At 42.9% G+C, this 18,764-nt stretch overlaps 1 protein-coding gene across 1 annotated transcript in view; it reads right to left on the bottom strand.

The window, feature by feature from the left end:
- Positions 1–408: 408 nt before the first annotated feature.
- The window catches only part of LOC109487388, a 71,599-nt gene continuing 53,243 nt past the window's right edge, over positions 409–18,764 (bottom strand). The window contains exons 8-20 of the mRNA XM_019791376.1: positions 11,805–11,911; positions 11,356–11,451; positions 10,984–11,085; positions 10,299–10,490; positions 9,286–9,370; positions 9,012–9,089; positions 8,371–8,614; positions 7,928–8,051; positions 7,269–7,491; positions 6,737–6,846; positions 6,125–6,314; positions 5,226–5,385; positions 409–4,432 (exon numbers count right to left, since the gene is read on the bottom strand). Of these exons, the coding sequence (XP_019646935.1) occupies positions 1,923–4,432; positions 5,226–5,385; positions 6,125–6,314; positions 6,737–6,846; positions 7,269–7,491; positions 7,928–8,051; positions 8,371–8,614; positions 9,012–9,089; positions 9,286–9,370; positions 10,299–10,490; positions 10,984–11,085; positions 11,356–11,451; positions 11,805–11,911 (4,221 nt within the window). The 3' untranslated portion in view covers positions 409–1,922. The remainder of the gene's footprint in view (positions 4,433–5,225; positions 5,386–6,124; positions 6,315–6,736; positions 6,847–7,268; positions 7,492–7,927; positions 8,052–8,370; positions 8,615–9,011; positions 9,090–9,285; positions 9,371–10,298; positions 10,491–10,983; positions 11,086–11,355; positions 11,452–11,804; positions 11,912–18,764) is intronic.

Below are 18,764 nucleotides of genomic sequence, written 5' to 3'. Positions count from 1 at the left end.
ATTGCACTATCTGTCAATAAAGTATTATGTGTGATAAAAAAAATTACTTCAATGGATGATGGCTGCAATAGCCAAAACTAGCTGATTTTACTAGTATTGAACACGTATGCTATTGTAATTATGATATAATGAAATAAAAGTTTTGTGCGAAGGACAAGCTTTTTTTATCCCTCATTTTCCCCCTAATTGCGCGCACACACACCCACACACACAAATACTCACAAACACACACAAACACTCACTCACACACACACACATACAAACACACACACACTCACACACACACACATACTCACACACACACACAAACTCACACAAACACACACACTCACACACATACAAACACACACACACACACACACACACACACACACTCACTCACAATAGCTCAAGAAATAACAGACAATGTTTTCTGTCAAAATGAGGTATTTCCTTTAATAATGCTTCTATAAGATCTGACACGAAACAGAAGAGAAACAAGATAGAACCATTTTTGGTAACATTAAGCCGTGTAGAGGGCAAGAACATATTTAACATTAGAAATCAAGCAGGTATACACCTAATAAAAACAGCTCTCTATTTACAAAACGAAAATTGTGCTTAGCTAGCTATAAGCCTTACAGTTGTGGCAACAGCACTATCTGGTAGAGGTAACTGTTGCAACATGCTGTATAAACACTTATACGTTGTAGTTATACAGTACGAGACTGGCTGAGGGTGTGTTACATGAACATTTCTGTCTTTCACAAGACAAACTGAGAACAGTGAACTAGATTGGCACTGACTCTGCCACTTTACAACTGGCATTCCACCAGTTGGGGGAACTATACACAAGATGTGGTACTAGAAAATATAGGGATAAAACATAGTACTCTATAGTCTTACTTTATGTACACAACGTTTGATTTAATTACAAGCTCATGGCAGTTTTTACTGGCCATAGACAAGAACACAGAAGGCCCAAATGTATGGATTATGGACCAGGGCATGTAAGTACATGCAGAAAATGAAACTAGCAAAAATTTAAGGTACGTCCATTTCCACATTTTTGCAGACCTCAGCTGCAGTTCTACATCTCTACTGTGTACGTAGAGAAGCACAAGACAGTGTTAATCAAATATTGTAATGAACAGAATCAGCTTGATTTAAGAGATTGTGGTTTGGGAAATAACAGCACAAGAGGGCAGAAAAACAGTTGGAATGGGACAGCTCAAACATTTTTCTTGCGACTTACTAAAACCTGACAATATATACGTAAAACTGTATTCTTTTAAAAAAGTAAAAAAAAAATCTAGCTACAACTTTTTACAGAGACACAATACTGCAGATGAGGAACTGGAAATAAATTTACCTACTGCTAAACAGTCAGCTTATAAAATACAAACTCTATACTTTATAAATTACTTAGGAGAATTTCTTGTGTACTGCACATATGCCAGCCATGCTTGCACTGACAAAGACTTTGTGGAATGCATATTTACAAGACAGCAATGCTGTGTTACAGGGTCCTCCACATACAGTCTGGTACAAATATCTCTCTACAAATACGTACAATGTATCATTACTTCGAAACAACTGAAGTATAACCAATATTACGACATTCAGACATAAGGTATCGAACCAGAATGTATATATACCCTGGTTTCTTGACCGGAGTAGTTAAAGTATGTGGAATGCTGTCACTATTTACACTTGTCTCCAGCTGTGAATGCTGGCTCACGTATTTACAGAAGAATGTAGCACTTGTCCACATGTAAAGCCCTGCGCCCGATTGCAACAGACCTATGGCACATAGTACAACAATTGGTTCTTGGGCAATAAGAGGAGCCTCTTCTCCTTCCACAATCACAATCTTCCTCAAGAAAATAAAATTACGGAAAATGTTCGAACACTCAAATGTCTCTGTGTTCATTTGTCTATAGCTACACGTAAGACTCCTCAGCGAACATCATCTGGTCCAAGTCGGCAAAGTCCAAGTTGCCTCGCTTTCTCTGGTTCCAGTCCTGTTTCGTCTTCGTGATCTCGCTGACAGCTTCTTTCGTTCGCTTCAGACCGTTGATGGGATCGCTACTGAGGAAGTAGTCTTTGACAGTGTTCTTAACCTCAGGAGAGAGCATGGAGGAGGGGGGATCTGACTTGGGATCAGGGAAGGGGAACTGGAACTTGGTCCCAGAGGAACTAGTTGCTTCAGGTTGCGTGTGATCGTTTTTCAGACTCTCCTGGCTGTTTTGTCTCTTGGGCTGGCCTCTCTGTACCGACAGGAAGTTGGCAGAAGTCATGGCTTGAACAATGTCGTATGAACTGATGCCACCCGGACTCTCTGGGACCGTTTTCGACGTCGAAGAAGAAACCAGTTTGCTTGGGCAGCTGCTTCTTACAACTTTTGTGTCTGTGATGGAGTCTTTTTTCTGTTGGGTCTCAGGAGCAGACCCTCTTCTTTGTCTGTCCAAAGAAGTGTCCGTGACAGGAATGTCCATTTCTTTCCTCATGGGTTTCATCGGCGAGTTGTGCCCGTAAAACAGTTGCTGTCTCCGCAGCTGGAAGTGCTGACGGTGGACAGCGATTGTCCGGTCCAGCTCGCTGCTCGTTCTTCGTAGACTGCACACCGGCTTCTGCTCAGGGTTCACCTCGATCTTACTGATCGGCAGAGCTTTCCTGGGAGCAGAGGAGTCCTGGAAAAGCTTGCTGCTCGTGCTGGCCTTGCCACCAATGCCGTACACCGAGGGTCGTGTGTGATCAACAGAGTCACTGTTACTCCTTGTCAGGTTTACTCCACGTTGCAACCTCGACAGGATGTCGGTGGACTTTGATCCGTTTGTTGTCGTGTTTTCCTCGTCTTTGACTTCTTTCTGTACACTGCTCTGTTTCTCCCAGACTGGTTCGGCTTGTGGTTTGTTTTTTGCCGGTTCAGTTGGCTGCTTGGAACTCCGTGCTGGTTCGCTGGGTCGCTTGTTTCGCGTCGTTTCGCTGGACTGCTTTTCCCACACCGCTTCGCTCTGTTTCTTCCACACGGGTTCGCTTTGTGATTCTACAGCCTTATCCTGCCTCTGCATTCGCATGGTTTTCACTGTCTGGACTGTGAGACCCTGCATGCCGCTGGAGATGGGGTACTGGCGACTGCGGCTGACTGCCTCCTGGTAAGACGGCGGAAGGTTCGGCTTCTTCCTGTCGACGACTTCGAACACCTGCTCTGCCGTAACCTTCGGCTCTTTTATGTCCAGCGGGACGGGGCTGGTGAAGGTTCTCTGGCGGAGGCCGGACGATTTGTCGTCGAGGGTGTCACTCTCGGAGCTGCTGCGGGCGTGGAACACCTGCAGGTTGCCGTCGCTCGACGTGAGCGACTCCAGGGACATCTCCAAGCCCGTCGTGATCAGAGTCCCTGAACTCTTACTCCTGAGTAGGGTGTGGGGGCCCTTCCTCAGGTTGGTCAGGCTGCTGGCTGGGGTGGGCCTTGCTGCCAACTTTGGGGACGACTTGGGTGGTGTCTCGACTTGCCGTGCTGACATCTTTGAGGGCGAAGAAGCAAAGTACGGCCCCTCCTCTGCTTTTGGGACGGGAGGGGTTGCGGTGTGAGGCCGGGAGTATGCAACGTGTACACCATAGTCTGTCGACGGCCTCTTGTTGTGGAGCCCGAGGGCGATGTTCAGCCTCACGGCTTCCGCAGACACTTCTTTCCTCGGCGGCGGCGCAGGAGGATCCCTGGGAGACACGGTGACAAGGTTTCCCAGGGCTCTCTGCAGTGACGCGTCGCTGGACCGGCGGGAGTTGTTCTCGGAGCCGGAAAACACGCTGTCAGATGACGGGGAGAGGTCAGAGGAGTTACTGCTCTTTCTGACGTCCCGGAACAAGTCCAGCGTCGTCGGTCTGTCAACGGCGCCTGTGACAGTCACCCTCCGGTGTGGAACAGTGTCTTTCTCTGGGGAGTAGATCTCAGTCTCGCTGATCATCTTCTGGCTCTCAATCTGCAGCTGTTTGATCTGCTTGATGTACTCGGGGATTATTCTCTCGTCCGAGTTCTTCCTCATCCTCAGCAGCTTCGCCGGCGGGGGCGGCGGCTCGGACTTTCTCCGGTTCCTCCGCGGGGGAGGGATCGGGGTCGAGTCGTGCGAGAGAGAGGAGTAGCCGGAACTGGAGCCGAGAGACATGTTGTCGAGGATGGAGTCACGGTGCATGCTCATCTGGTGCTGGGAGCTGTCGCTGTTGCACCTCTCGTGCTGGTACTTCTGCTCGTACCGAGATTTCTCGTTGTTCCCGGCGTGTTCGTCCTCCGGGTGGTACAGGTTGGTGTCGCTGAGGGTCAGCCCGGAGTCCCGGCTGAGGCTGGACGGGGAGAACTGGTCACCGTGCTGCGTTCGCGGGCTGGACTCCATCTCGGAGATGTACAGCTCCCGCTCCAGGCTGTCCAGAGAGGAGTCATCCCTCCGCATCACTCCTGTAGACCAACCAAAACTTCTGGTCAGTTTATTCTTAATAACTTCTAGTTTGTTTACTCTTGAATACTGTACATGCATTCGCCTTCGCAGTTCTTTTATTACTTTTGCGTAGTTTTTTTTTTTTTATTTTTGCAGCAGGAGAGAATGAGTATTTTTTGCACAGTTTACGGTTTCATGGTAAAAAGTCACTACAAAAATGACAACCTTTTTGCATTTACAGTACTGATCACTGTGAATTTGGAAAGTCATTTCCACTCCATATCACTTTGGAATAGGTATTTCTGTAATGACATGTACAGTGCTATTTCAATGCTTAAAATATTTGGGATGCCAAAAGATATTGTCAATGAGCCAACAAATACCAAAGAGACCAATCTAACTAGTAATAAGTCCACTGAGGACAAGGTTTGTTGTTACAAAAATACCTCATCAATAGTTTATTTTTAGCCCAACAGGAACTCCAGCCTTATCTCATAATTACTGATACCATGCATGCCTAACGTGCCATTTCTGTTCAAAACAATTTTGACTTCTTGGAGTTGTTTGCAACGTTTGTTGCTGTGAATTTCATCAGAAACTGTTGTTTTAAGCAAGAGACATTTCTTGTTATGCCAAAAACAGTTACTCAAGCAACTGCATATGATTTTGGAAACAGTCAGATGTTTCACGTAGCATCCACTACCTTTTGTCAGTGACACTAGAGACTGCAGGAGAAATGCAGGTTTATAGGCATGAACTATTGATTCATATGCAAATAAGTGCACACAAATTTCTTGTTACTCTATTCCTCACCTGTGCAATCTTGCATGCTGTTAACGGAGTCTGAATCTCCACTGGAATCCTGGCGCAGCTTGTGATCAGGATCCTGAGGCGCCTCTCCCATGATCGTCGTAATGTCGGCACCAAAAATCTCCTTACAGTGCTCAATCAGAAGCTGCACAACCTCTGGGACCTACACAGGGAAGAACAGCAAGCTGTTGTTAGCCTCTTAGAAAACTAATAGGAGTAGGCATAAAAGGAGTGTTTCATCCCCCCAATTAAAGGTTATTTTTATACTACTATGTCCAATGTTGCTCACCTACTTCAAGCTATTGTTACCCTCTTAGAAAACTACAGTAGGTACCAAAGAAAAACAGTATAGTTGTATCAAGAACACCATAGATCCTACAACCAAAAAGGGAAGCCTATACTAAACAAAACGGACATTTTTAAAAAAGACTTTCCTTCAGGGCCCTAGTAAGCAAGCAAAAAGCATGCTAGCCTATGCCTTTGATCTTTTCTGGGCTGATATTAGATACTTAGAAGTTGGTACGGCCACCAGCTAGTTTATTAGTCATTTTGTACATCATGTACAATGTCCCCACCTGTTTGGGTGGATGTCTCACATTTTCGTAATGATTTCATATTGTGTAAAAGTGTTTGAAATACCCAAAAAAACTAGCTATATGAGTGTCTCTTTTTTTTGGGTACCGCCCACAAACAGCTAGAACCAGCCAACGATACAGAAGAAGCAACCATTTTCTGACAGTGACAACACATTTTTGCCTCGCAGATATCAGTAGGCTATGGGACAGGATGCGACTTGTCTTATAAGAAGAATGAGCAGAAAATTGACTTTAAGTACCAGTTAAGTACCAGTACCACACTTTATACAAATTGTGTATGTATCTTGTCATTGTATTTTACCCCACCTGTTTGGTAGCTGCGGCCTGGATGTCTCCGCAGGCCTCGAGTGGTGGGTTGAGCATGCTGGGGGCGATGCAGATGGCCAGGTTGTAGGCTGTCATGTTGTTCTCGTCACTCTTCAGGCTGATGTGGTGCAGGATGCACACAAAGTACCGCAGCAGGGTCAGGTTACCGCTGGGCAGCTGCTCAAGTATTCTGGAAACCAAAAGACAATCAAAGGTTATTTTTCTTTGTTTTGTATTTTTCTCAAACGCTTACTGCACATTGTCTTGTACCTTGGTCCCTTGTTAAACACAAGTCAGGGTTGTTGGGGCACTGCATGGTAGTGTCTAGTAATCCTCTGTCTCTATTCCTCTCAGTTCTGTGTTGACTTATCAGGGTTTCTGTACATTGCATAACATTAAAACACAGGGGCCATTCCCACTTGCTTTTATGGCTAAGGTTAGCTCCCTAGTACTTTTTTGACAATGACTTTTTATCCCCCCAATTAAAGGTTATCTTTATTACTTCAATGTACAATGTTGCTCACCTACTTCACAGCACTAAACTCCTAATGATAAATATAGAGCTTCAAATAGTTTCTTACAGACAATCAAGGATGGAAGAGAAGGTCTCACCTTCTGACACTGGTGACTTTAGCCGTGAGGCTCTGCTCTGTGTTGCAGGAGACCCAGTCCTGGTACAGGTCGCTATGCAGGATACTGTGCGGCAGGTTACGCAGGTAGTCCTGGAAAAACACAGGAACAGAAAAAAAAACATCAGCGACTGTTGTGTCAGAACAAAGTCAAACTTCCTACAACTGTAAGTGTAGAAACTTTTGCAGTGGTTTACTTTTGCAGTTTCATGACACCATGAATATGGCTTCCTTGTATGAACTCAAAATTCGAAAAGTTTAAACCTCATTTTTGCCTGGTACCAAGAAATATAACTACCATGGAATAAGATGTATTACAGTAATACATGTCTGAACTCTAAGGTTTCTAAATTACCGATTCACTGATTTCTAAATTACTGATCGCTGATTACTTTTTGTCAGGTAACATGTCATTGAATGACTTTGAAACAGACAATACCACAGCCAATTGGTACCGAATTTGTATTGGTTACGGGGTTGGGCAGCTGGGAGACTTAGAAACAGACAATATGTACCTTGAACACAGCTGCCACAGCATGGATGGGACACTCGCTGAGGTTGTACTCTCCCTCCCTGTCCAGTTTCTCCTTCAGCTCCCGGCAGCAGCGCGCGTTGGCCGACTTGCGGAAGATGCCCGTGACGTACGGCCCGTTCTGGAACAGGCAGGCCAGCAGGTCCATGATGGGTTTGGGCAGCTGGCCGTCCACGCACACTTTCTCCAGAGGGTGGCCAAACAACCTGGGGAAAACCGAACAAAAATTAAAATTAGGACAAACCTGTGCAGGACAATTGTATTTGTCTCTTGCCTGGTGGAAACCTAGCATGCTTGTACCACTATGGCATAGAGTCAAGAGACAACGGCACTTAGGTTAGCTCTGTTTTAGGCTTACAAATGTAGCTTGTCCTCCAAAATTTTGCTTGCTGCACCACTCAGACATTGAGAAGTATGGATCATGCTAAAAGTTGGTAAGAAACAATTGCCATTGTTTCCTTTATATTTCATAGGCCGCAACAGTCAATGCAGCAAATCCACATACACCAACCCAGTGCAGGTTTGGTGCAGGTAGACATCAGAAATACTTGCACACTTTCAATTTCACACACACTAACCTGCATATACATTTTTCCAAATTTTTGTTTATCTACGTTAGAAAAAAGGATTGGCAGTACTTACTTCCCCCTGGCCTCTGATGTTGTGGGTGAATCCGGCATGTCAGATTTGCTGGAGGTGCGCTTGAAGGGCCAGTTGATGATGGGAGATTTCTTGAACCTCTTCAGCTTCTTGCTTGGAATGTCTTCTGCTCATGAAACAAGGAAGATGGAAAACTTAGTCCAACTCGAAGTTTCACTTGTGTTTTTTGTAAGACTTACAATCAATGCCAGTGCCCTTACTTTTGGCTTATGAAGACATACATAAAGTTAACAGAAAAAGCCAAAGGTCCCTTATTTGAGCAACATTTCGAGCACAATCATTGAAGATCCCACTGTACTTATTGAATAGGGTTCCTTCCTGGTTCAAAACTTACAGTACAGCCTTACCCAGCTTGTACATTTTGTACTTACTGTACAAAACTGGTTTCCTGGTTTTACGAAACAAAAAACAAGACTACGGCTTACCCATGACAATTTTGGTCTTCCTGCTGTCCCTGAGGACAAACTGGACCTGTGTCTCGGGTGACAGGTGGTCCATGCTGGGCATGATCTCCTGGTCCAGCAGAACAAGGTGATCGTCACCTGCCGTCACCGCCGCGTCGCGCAGGTGGGACATCTTGATGGCGAAGGGGATCTCGTGTCCGATCAGCGGGTACGGAGCCTCATCCTTCCCGGACTTCACCCAAAGTCTGTAGTTACTGGCATCATCCTGGAACACGTTCAGAAGATTGAGTTATTCATCATGACTACAGGCAATGTTTTGTGTTTGAATTGAGCTCAGATTTGATTTGAAAAAGAACAGATGAGTACAATTCCATTTTGACCAGTTTAAGTCATAGTCTTTTGAGACTGACTGACAGAGAGACTAAGAGACAGGCTCTGTCACTTAATAAGATTTGACTGAGAGATTATGTATAAAGCCTGGTTGTCTCTGGTACTGGTCTCTCGCTAACATAAAAAGGTGGATTAAAATTGTGGGACTCTTTCACTGAAACTTAAAGTACTTCACTTTTACATCATCTACATCTACATAGTTGATCAAAATGAAAGACATGTGTTTAATGAAATTAACTATCATATTGTGAGTGGTAGTGACAACTACTTACAGTGATCCCAAACTGCTGAAGAGACATCTTCACCACATTGCTGGCCGAGTCTGTGTTACTGACGGAAAAGGACTTGGACTGAAGAAAAATGGAAAAAAGAGCACATTGATACATCAACATGAATATTAACAGCTTCTGATGCCAAAATACAATTTTTCATTAAACATTTTGTTATGTATACAACCTTCTTTGTATTCAACACTGCTGATATTGTTACTTCAAAGCTTGACTCTACATATGTAATGTAAAATGTAGAAAGAAATGGTCTACTTACATATGCAGGACACTCGATGTCTCTGTTTTCTACTTTCAGAGTCACCGACTTGGGTTCCTCCTTTGACTTCCCCTCTGCTATCAACCTTTAAAAGGAGGAACAAACAACAATTTAGTAAACATGCACAACACTGCCTACATTCATAATGATTGTTCTTCTAACAACATAACAGATAGAAATGATTAAACCAACCTCCGCTTATAGGACCCAATTTTTCGACGAATAGACATTATGGCACTACGACCATTCTTGGGCACAAAACTAGGCTTGAAGCACCATCTTCAATTGTGTTCAGCAGCCAACTGAACTGGACAGCTATTCTAACTATGGTAGGTACAGTAGTAAAATGCCAATCAAGATGTCATTGCTTATTTATGTGGTATTCCTTCAGTTTATATACTTACAGTAAAGCCATGCCTTTTTCTCTTGACTGACAAAATTCAGTTTTTGGGTCACTACTCTGCACTTCTGATTTTTAGGGAAATTATAAACTCTTTGTCCTCCTTGTCAACAAGGTTAGGGGTAATGTTTTTGTCACTCTGACATCAAAGACTGTTATCTGTCCTTAGATCTAAAGGACAACTTGTCACTGTTTACCTCAGAGTAAAAAACAGTATCCTTCAACGGTCACTTTTAATCAATGGCTTCCTTCCGGTGACTGACGTCAAAATACACCATTAATCAGCTTCAAGGAACCAGAGCTCAAATTTGGAGCTGTGCACCCAAATATTTTCGTAGATTTATGTATATATAAAGATGTTAAATGTAATAGATGTGAAGGCTATGCTACATACTACAGTACAACTAAGTGTCAGAAAAATAATACAATGTAAAATCATTGTTTTAGTATGTTTCTTTAGAAATAAAACATAATTAATTTTGTTAATTAGTGACATTCTTCTTACTTTATCTCATGTGGTTCACCCCAAAAAGTTTTTGTGCCTCCAATTTTTCAGGTTGCACCTACATGTATTGCCAAAAATGAATTTTGAGCCCTGAGGAACCGTACTTACTTCGTCAAAGCGTCCCACCAAAGTTCTTTCAGCTCAGGCGTGCTGAACGTTGCCACTGTGTTTGTTGTCGGCCATCCGATGACGAAGGACTTGTCTAATGTTTTTGTCGTTTCGCAAACTTCGTCGAGGCACGTGGCGAGCCACATCTCACTGAGGCGTACCCTGTGCTTCAGTTTGAATGTGTTTGCCGACCTGGAATAACAAAAACACTGTCATTAGTTTGGATGTTTATTATTTTCATGTCTTAATTTCTACACTTCAAGTTCCAAGTTCATCTATGATTTAAAAAAATACTTTTTGCACAAAAAATGGCAAATTCCAAAGGAATAATCAAACCAAAATAAACAAAAGTTTATAGGTGTGATGAATAAAACATGACGCACTGCTGGAAATATTTCCCTCAAATTTCATGAATACTTCACAGCACGTCACAACATTCATGCAAAGTTCCCAAAATAACAGTCTTTCAAAACAACAAAGGGAGCTCAAAAAGAGATTCTTTAATCATTTTGCTGATTTATACCTTCTTTCTATTACTTAGCAAAGTTATTAATTAAAACACAGTAGAGCACTGCATAGTAGTGACACATGCAAACATCTTGTACTAGGGTGCAGTTCCGTTACGTTCTGCTAGGGGCTCTCTTAGCTTGCCAACAACCACAGAACACACAGCACAGTCACTTACTTTGGCTTTGCAACCAGCACGATGTCGCTGAAGAGGAAGAGATATCTGTCCTGTGTCTGGAGCGCCTGGGTGAGCTGGACAGGCCCCTCCATGATGTACTGCCTGTTGATTCACATTCAGCTTTATTAATAATATTGGCATTGACATGTTCATTGAAATTTAAACACGAATTGCACCAACGTTAACATTGATCATAACAATACGTAAAATACACAGAGCAGATAGAATTTAAAAAATTTAAAATTCGATTTAGGTTAAAAGGCTTTACACGGACGCTAGATATTATGTTCTCAGTGTAGAGGTAAGTACAATTATTCATACGTAAATTGCATATCGTTAGGAAGCAGTAGATTGTGAGTAAATAATACTTGCCTGTTGATGGCATTGTTGTTGGTTCCCAGTCTCTGTCTGGACACGGGACTGGTTTCCACCGGCGAGACACGGCCACTACTGGGTAGGCTGTTGGGGCTAAAGCGAAGAAGAACAATAAAGTTAACTTTGTGACTTCACTCTGGTGGATTGAGTGCTCTTCAGTTCACATCACATCTTTTTGTCTTACTCTTATAGCTTTAAAAGGTTTGGGACCACATTGTTAGCAGTAACATCTAGCTTCAGCAAACAGTGAACCTGAAACACCTAGCTTCAGTGCACAGTGAACCAGTAACACCTATAATATATAGTTTCAGTGCAAACTGAACCATCTGTCGATTTTTCCTTAAACAAGTGGTTGTGAAGAAAGAGCTTTGCTATTCAATCATTCATTCTCCGACCTGATGAAATTACTCACAGACTACTTTTAAAAACTTTTTTCGTGTACTTACCTAAGAAGAGATCCTGATGAGGAGATTTTGCGTCCCCCTCCCGTGAGGTGCCCCTGGATCACGTGAGCCGGGGCTGACTTACGCCGCATCAGGCGAGATCTCGGCTTCTGTACAAACACAAAACACACAACGTTAAGTACAATATACAAACCATTTCTTTAAAAAGTTGGGTAAAAATTCAAGAGGCCAAAAAATATGGTGTACACAAAGTGCAAAAACGAGCAAAAAGGAACAAAAATGAGCGAAGAAGAACAACATAAAGGACAACAAAAGTTTCTTTTCTTTAAAAAGTTTGGTATGGAACTTAACAGGCAAAAAGTGTTTCAACCCAGTCAGGTTCAATGTGAATGAAAAATGGAAGCAAAGAATGTGTTTTGGACATTTTCCATTCAACAACTAACCACAGATGTATCTTCCTAGAACAAAGCCTTTGTCAGCAATGCTCTCACAACAAGTTGGGTAAAAACAATGCCGTTCACCAGCAAAAAATGAATCAACTGTATACAAAAGCAACAGGCCTAATCATAACAAGGAAAAAACAACATTTTTGTGTCTAATGAAGAAGAAAAAATGCAGCAGGTGAGGCCAGCGACATCCTCAACCCATTTGTGTACAAAACACAGTGGCACGGGCCGTAGTAGTGTTTGCGTGAGAAGGCACAAAAGGATCGGGGAAAAACAATACACCAATAAACAGTGTACATTCGTAAAGTGGACCATTTAACTTCAACACCTGCACCTTTGAACTGTTCTACACTGCAGTTACGGCGTGTATTGTACTGCAGGACAGGGTACCTACTTCGAACACTAACAAACACGAGTTTGAACACAGGTTTCACACCTGCAAGTTCGGGCATGAATGAGAACACTAACCGTGTGCAGCAAGCACATTTTGCTTTCCCTCAGGCTACGTTCTGGTAGAGGTTCCCTCTAACATAACACACAAAACATGTTGCTCTCGCAAAAATTTTCAGGAATTTTCAGGGATCAGCATAAGTTCATACACGTTTTCCTGAGCTTTGACTGTAACACAGTCAACCCTTGCCCTGTCTTCTAATAAAATAGTGAGATTCGAACTCTGAAGTTTGTTATGTTCCGAGAAGGTTAGCAGAAGCGTCGTCTACGGCACATCCACGCATAGCTCAGAGTTTTATCAGGTTTATCATGGAATACCACCAACTTCCCCTGCATGCAGAGGAAACACAGAGACAGGGAGTCTGGTGGCCCCGAGCTGTGTCCGTAGCCTGACCACAGGCTCCACTCTGTCGGGGACACTCATCACCAGGAATTCGTAACAATGTTACAGGTTTAACCACCGACAGGACTCCCAGAGGTGACTGACCTCAAAATAATGGTGACCCGAAAGAACCTCTGACTTTTACAAAAATCAATGCCTATGTTAAACATACTAAAAGAAAATCTGAAGGTGAACAGTAAACTGTCCATTTCAAAGCACACAAACTATATGGTGGTAAGACCTTCTCTTTGCTCTAGTCCAACTTCCTACCTTAGTGATTGTAGGACAGTCCACTAAAAGAAAATCTGAAGCTTTACAGTAAATACAATCCATTTCAATGCACACAAACTATGCAAGGCTCTCCTTTTGCCATAGTCTAATCTCCTACCTTAGTGATTGTACATGTAGGACAGTCCCACTGAAACTTGCACATGATGCCGCTCTTTCGTTGCTACAACTGCCACTACCGTAACTCCTTGCACACTGGTAACGAACTGGACCACAGAAACTTCAGCGAGCCCTTTTAAAACTTCCCTACCTCACTTCCTACCTTAGTTATTGTAGGAAAGTCCCACTGAAACTTGCACATGGTGCCGCTCCTTGAATTCTACTATTGCTGTCACCGTAACTCCTTGCACACTGGTAACGAACTGGACCACAGAAACTTCAGCGAGCCTTTTCAGGACTTCTCAACCTCACTGCACATGTCCTTATCTCTGGAACTGACTGATTTGCCACCCTCCCTGTCTCCAGGCAGACGCTAGACTGACAGGTAAGGACACTGCTAAATTCTGCACTGACAGCCTGAAGGGACAGGCCTGTTCTGTCGCATGCAAACAGGCACGTAGTCCATGGAAAAAATACTCCATATCTACCAAAACAAACTAATTATACAAACACTGACTGGTACAATGTAGTCATCTGGTCATAACCTTTCGTTAGCAAACACTCCCTCACGTGTAAAGCTTGTGTTTTGCGACTCACTGACCTGCTTAATTGTAAATCCAACTGGCTTCTCAACATATTTCTCAATGTGAGAGGAGAAACTACAATCTAGGTCTGGAAAGAGGCCAAAATAAGGAATTGTTTTAGGAATGTTTGTAGCAGAAAATTCCATTCTGATATTAGCTACTAATACTTCATGTCTAGAAGTTTCTACCTGAAGCAAATGACCTTGTTTCAGGCCACCATTTTTCATGTGCATTCAATCGAGATCAATCATTTCCACCTGCTAACTTCTTTCCAACTCAAAAAGTCAAGTTTTGACATTGATGTATAATACACTTACCGTGTATCTATACTTGCCAATTGTCCCTGATCTTCTAAAAACACTACTGGGATGTTCAGTTCCCAGTTGTCGCTTGTATCAAAGTTAGAATGTTTACAGTGACAGTACCCCCACTGAGATAACAAGATTCTCAAGCCAAGCAGACGCAAATTAGGTAAGACGTACAGGCCAGAGGTCAAGTCAAAGGTTCAGCCAACTGGAACTGGATTGCATAAGAGTGACAATAGCCTGGCGCTGCCTTTTTAACCTGGCCTTTTCTAAATATGGCTTAGAAGCAAAGTAGAAGATATAACAATGGCCGTTGGCTTGGAATAACATTACAAGAGTGCACTTCAGTGGAAAAATCCTACCAATGCAGCATTAGCCATGTGTTATCCAACTTACACTTTTCATTGATATAATATTTACATGTAAGTCAAGAAAGTTTTCCAACAGGGTATATACATGTATAGCTTATCGAATAACAAACATTCTTAATGATAAGAATTACCACTGGAATGTTGGACTCCGGAACAAAGTGAGGAACATGTACTTGTAGCTTGGCACGTAAGGATTCCGCACTTGGGATGCCCTCGCTGTATTTTACATGTCGGCTACATATTTTTTCCTAGCAAAACATACCTGATTCTAAGCACAAGAACTTTTTACTTATTGATATCTACAGGACGGCTACATGATTCTCTTTGAGCCCGGCTTTTAAATAACATAAAGAGTGGATCAACCCTGCTCAAATACGCAAAAACCCTCAATTACAAACACCTGTCATTATAACCTGTATAACAGACCCTTTTCTAGGTTACCAAGTTATCCAGGTATGTCTTAATACATGCCGGTACAAGATGTTGAGTTGTGTAAGGACTACTTTCTTTTCGAAATGGATTAGAAGGCGGCGCGTTAGCTACAGGTGGTCAAGTAAAAACCGGCTCTTTTACTTAATGTGAAGATTGTTTGGTGAGAATTTTTAGGAGGGTTGGAAAGGGGTTTAGAAATATTCTGAGTGAAAGCTGAAACCTGGTGTTGACCATGAAAGTTGCTCCCCACCAAACCACTAATTGAGGACATTGTATGAAAGCTTCGGAAGTGGTAAGTTTTGTATGCAGGAAGGGCGGGGTAATGGGGATCTAATTATGAAAATTCTGTATAATGAGTGTTCTTTCTCCCCCCATGTCTGTTAGCTATCCTCTCTAGGTTGAAGAAGCCTCGTGACCTTGCTGGAGAGAACAATGGAACGAACTTTGACATTTCATGACATTTAACCTTGGGCACACTAGAGGGGGGGCACACTTATTGATTAAGAACAAAGTACAATACTTTGTCATGATCTTTTGAAACTTTGGCTCATATTTGGATTTCACTAATAGCTGGTAGACATATTGGGAGAATTACTTGAACAGACAGTATACACAATGTCTGGACTTCCCCAATCTTTTGTATGCAACTTAAAACATCAATCACTTACACTATTCACACACATCAAGGAAGAAAAATAAAAGAAGCATACCTCCAACTTTTCCAGTTCCAATTTCAACCCAGACACAATTTGCACACCTGTATTTCTAGGTCTGCCAAGCCATTTCTTTGCTGAGATTTTGTCTAATTATTGGACGTAGTTTTTCGGGGGCATCTAAGGATAAAGCACCTTTTGCGGCATTCAAGTTGACGTGCTAGATGGCAAAGGTGGTGTTTTTAACGGGCTTAACCACAGGTAATGACTTAAACGCCGCCTGATTGATAGTCAGAGACGTCAGCGTGTGCATCCACATGTGAACGATCCGATCGGACCGGTGATATGTCCGAAAAATTTGTGACGTCTGAATTCAAACGTCCGTCACCGAACGCCAAATTGAGATCTCTATCGATGTAGGCCAATAAAGGACGTAGTAATATCATGATTTGAAACCCGAGAAGGACTGGACGTAGTTGGAGGTATGTTAGACATCCAATCCGCCTCTGGGCAGCTTGGGGACAAAACTTAATTACCCCACTTGTCGTGTGCCCCAATCGATCAACCAGGGCTTATTGTTAGGCATGTGCGCCGGCATGTACGATCACACTCGCACTCACATCTGCGCACAATTTTGCGGAATAAAGTCCCAACTTTGGACAAAACTTCCTCAAAACTTGTCTATTTCCTTATACGAATGTAAAGCAAACATTAGTTGCCTTGTTTTTTATCCAATCATGCCGACAGTCTGAATTTCTAACGTTGTAACTCAATGCCAAGTGCGTTCTCCCGCTAACACAAGCTAACAGCCTTGATAATTGAAATGAAAAGGAACCAAAACGCAAACACATGTCCGTTAAGCTTCCATATTCATCCCACATGTGTGGAATGATGACGTACATTGTGACACTACTCTGTCACCTCAAGGCGAATAATCAAGAAACCTTCTGACCTCATACAAGGCTATCAAAACAATATCAGCGGCACCTTGAGATTTTATTCCTCTAAGATGACAGGTGTACACACTGGAATCTGAAATACAGTCCGCAAAAAGTCCTTCCCTGTCAGACACTGAGTTAGTCAACAGACTAGTTGGCAGAGTTAGGCAACAAACTTCTTCTAGCCATGAACTTAGTTCTACCAACAGAACGAAGAATTTTACTAAGCATTAATATGCAAGAGAGGAAATCTACTACCAAATACTGCCTTCCTCCAACCTTGGAGGAAACATTGCTACGTGACGTTGGCTTATGACGTGCTGGAAATTTCCTGATCAGAATGTCAACAAAGCAGAAGTAATTACTAGTCATGTCAGGACAACACGTACAACTTTAAATCAAGAACAAATTTCCCCCGAAAAATCTGTATTATTTGTCTGCAGGAAGTCTATACTAGTTCCTCTTCACTAAATCTACTATACCGTAATTGTTATGCTTGAAGTGAAGTCTTCCTTTCTCAGAAAAAGTTCTAGATTAAGTTCTCCCTTTATGAATAACATTGGTGGAAACTTCTGCCCAGGTCATTTTGATAAAAAAGCTACTGTCCACTGTCTCTCATAAGTAGCCTAACCGACTGTTCCTGACTGGGCAAGCAGCTGGCCGACTGAGAATGGTTGGGAGGTCTCCTGCCCATGACCCTGAACTTGTGAAATGGACAAAATGAAACAGCCTCCTGTCACATTAGCCAGTGATGCACAGCAGTTACTGACGGCGCAGCCTGGGATCAAACCCTCCTAGTGGGAACTTACATGCCAGTTCAGACTTTCTACCTAGTCCTAATACTTCTTCATTATAACCACCAAGATCCACCGCAGAGATATACATGTATGTTATTTTTAGCAACCACTGAAGCCAGTAACGCAACCACAAGCTGTCCAAAAAAGTGAAAAATTGTAGTCAATAATGCATTTTCCGATGTTTTGAAATAGGAAAGTTTTCTCAACAGGATGTAAAAGAAACCTACCGGTCTGTGCTGAACATCCATTTTCTGCAGGATCCTCATGTTTGCAAGGACATTAAGGTGGACACGCCCGGCTTGGGAGAAGCTCAGAGCTCAACTGGACTTCGGCTCGGTTTACTTCTCCTGGGGCCCGAGCCGTGCGCAGTGATTGGAAACGCGATAACCTTAAGGGGGGGACTTCCTACCGGGGCTCCGCCAATCACAGCCGCTCCGACAGAAAGCCTTGAATTTGTGGCGGAATTACCATAACAGAGAAGGAAGCTCCCCAGGGCAGGATTTTCCCCTCTGAATCACTGTCTTTGGGCCAGTGGATCGGGCCAACGTACCTGCACGTGTTTGGGCCCACTTGGGGGATTTTTTTTAAAAAACCACCTTGGGCCGTCAGACTTGTTTTTAAATATCTGATATCTTTTAAAGGGGTAGGATTCCGATGTTATGTTCCTCATTGCCCCCCCCTCCTGATACATGGAATAGCCCAAAACTATCCTGAATATCCACTGACCCACCTGCTATACTTGTTCACAATGGAAAAGACAAAGTTTAAGGTTGAACTTCATGAAACACAAAAGAAAAATACTAAGTACCAGAAAGAAATATATTCCCTTTGTAGTTTTCCCCCTCACCTTCAACTATTTCTTTCCTGGGAATAAGAGCTGAAATTCAAGATATTGGCGTGACCCAGTCAGAAGTTGGCTCCAGTTTAAGCCCCTAATCCCCTAAGAAGTACATATTTAGAGGAAGAAGAAACGCAGCTGCCGTATCTGCTAGTGCTGCATACCGGTTCACTGGACTTGGATCCGGACTTGTAAGAATGTTTAGGTTCAAGTCCAAAGAAACCTAAAAGTCAAGAACCGAGTCCGGACTTATTACCATAAAAGACCATTTCACATACCCCTTTTCTTTCCAAACCACCTAAAACCTTCCGTACATTGCAAAATCTTTGCTGCAAAATGAAGAAAACATTGCCATCGGGCATCGTCAAGTACCGGCCTCCATGTTATGTGGCCAAAGTTTCACCCAGACAACATTGCAG

This window comes from Branchiostoma belcheri, unplaced genomic scaffold (genome assembly GCF_001625305.1).
Source record: "Branchiostoma belcheri isolate BF01 breed outbred unplaced genomic scaffold, Haploidv18h27 scaffold88, whole genome shotgun sequence".
Taxonomy (NCBI): domain Eukaryota; kingdom Metazoa; phylum Chordata; class Leptocardii; order Amphioxiformes; family Branchiostomatidae; genus Branchiostoma; species Branchiostoma belcheri.
The sequence above is the reverse complement of the archived record's forward strand: the minus strand, read 5'-3'. Positions and strand labels throughout refer to the sequence as shown.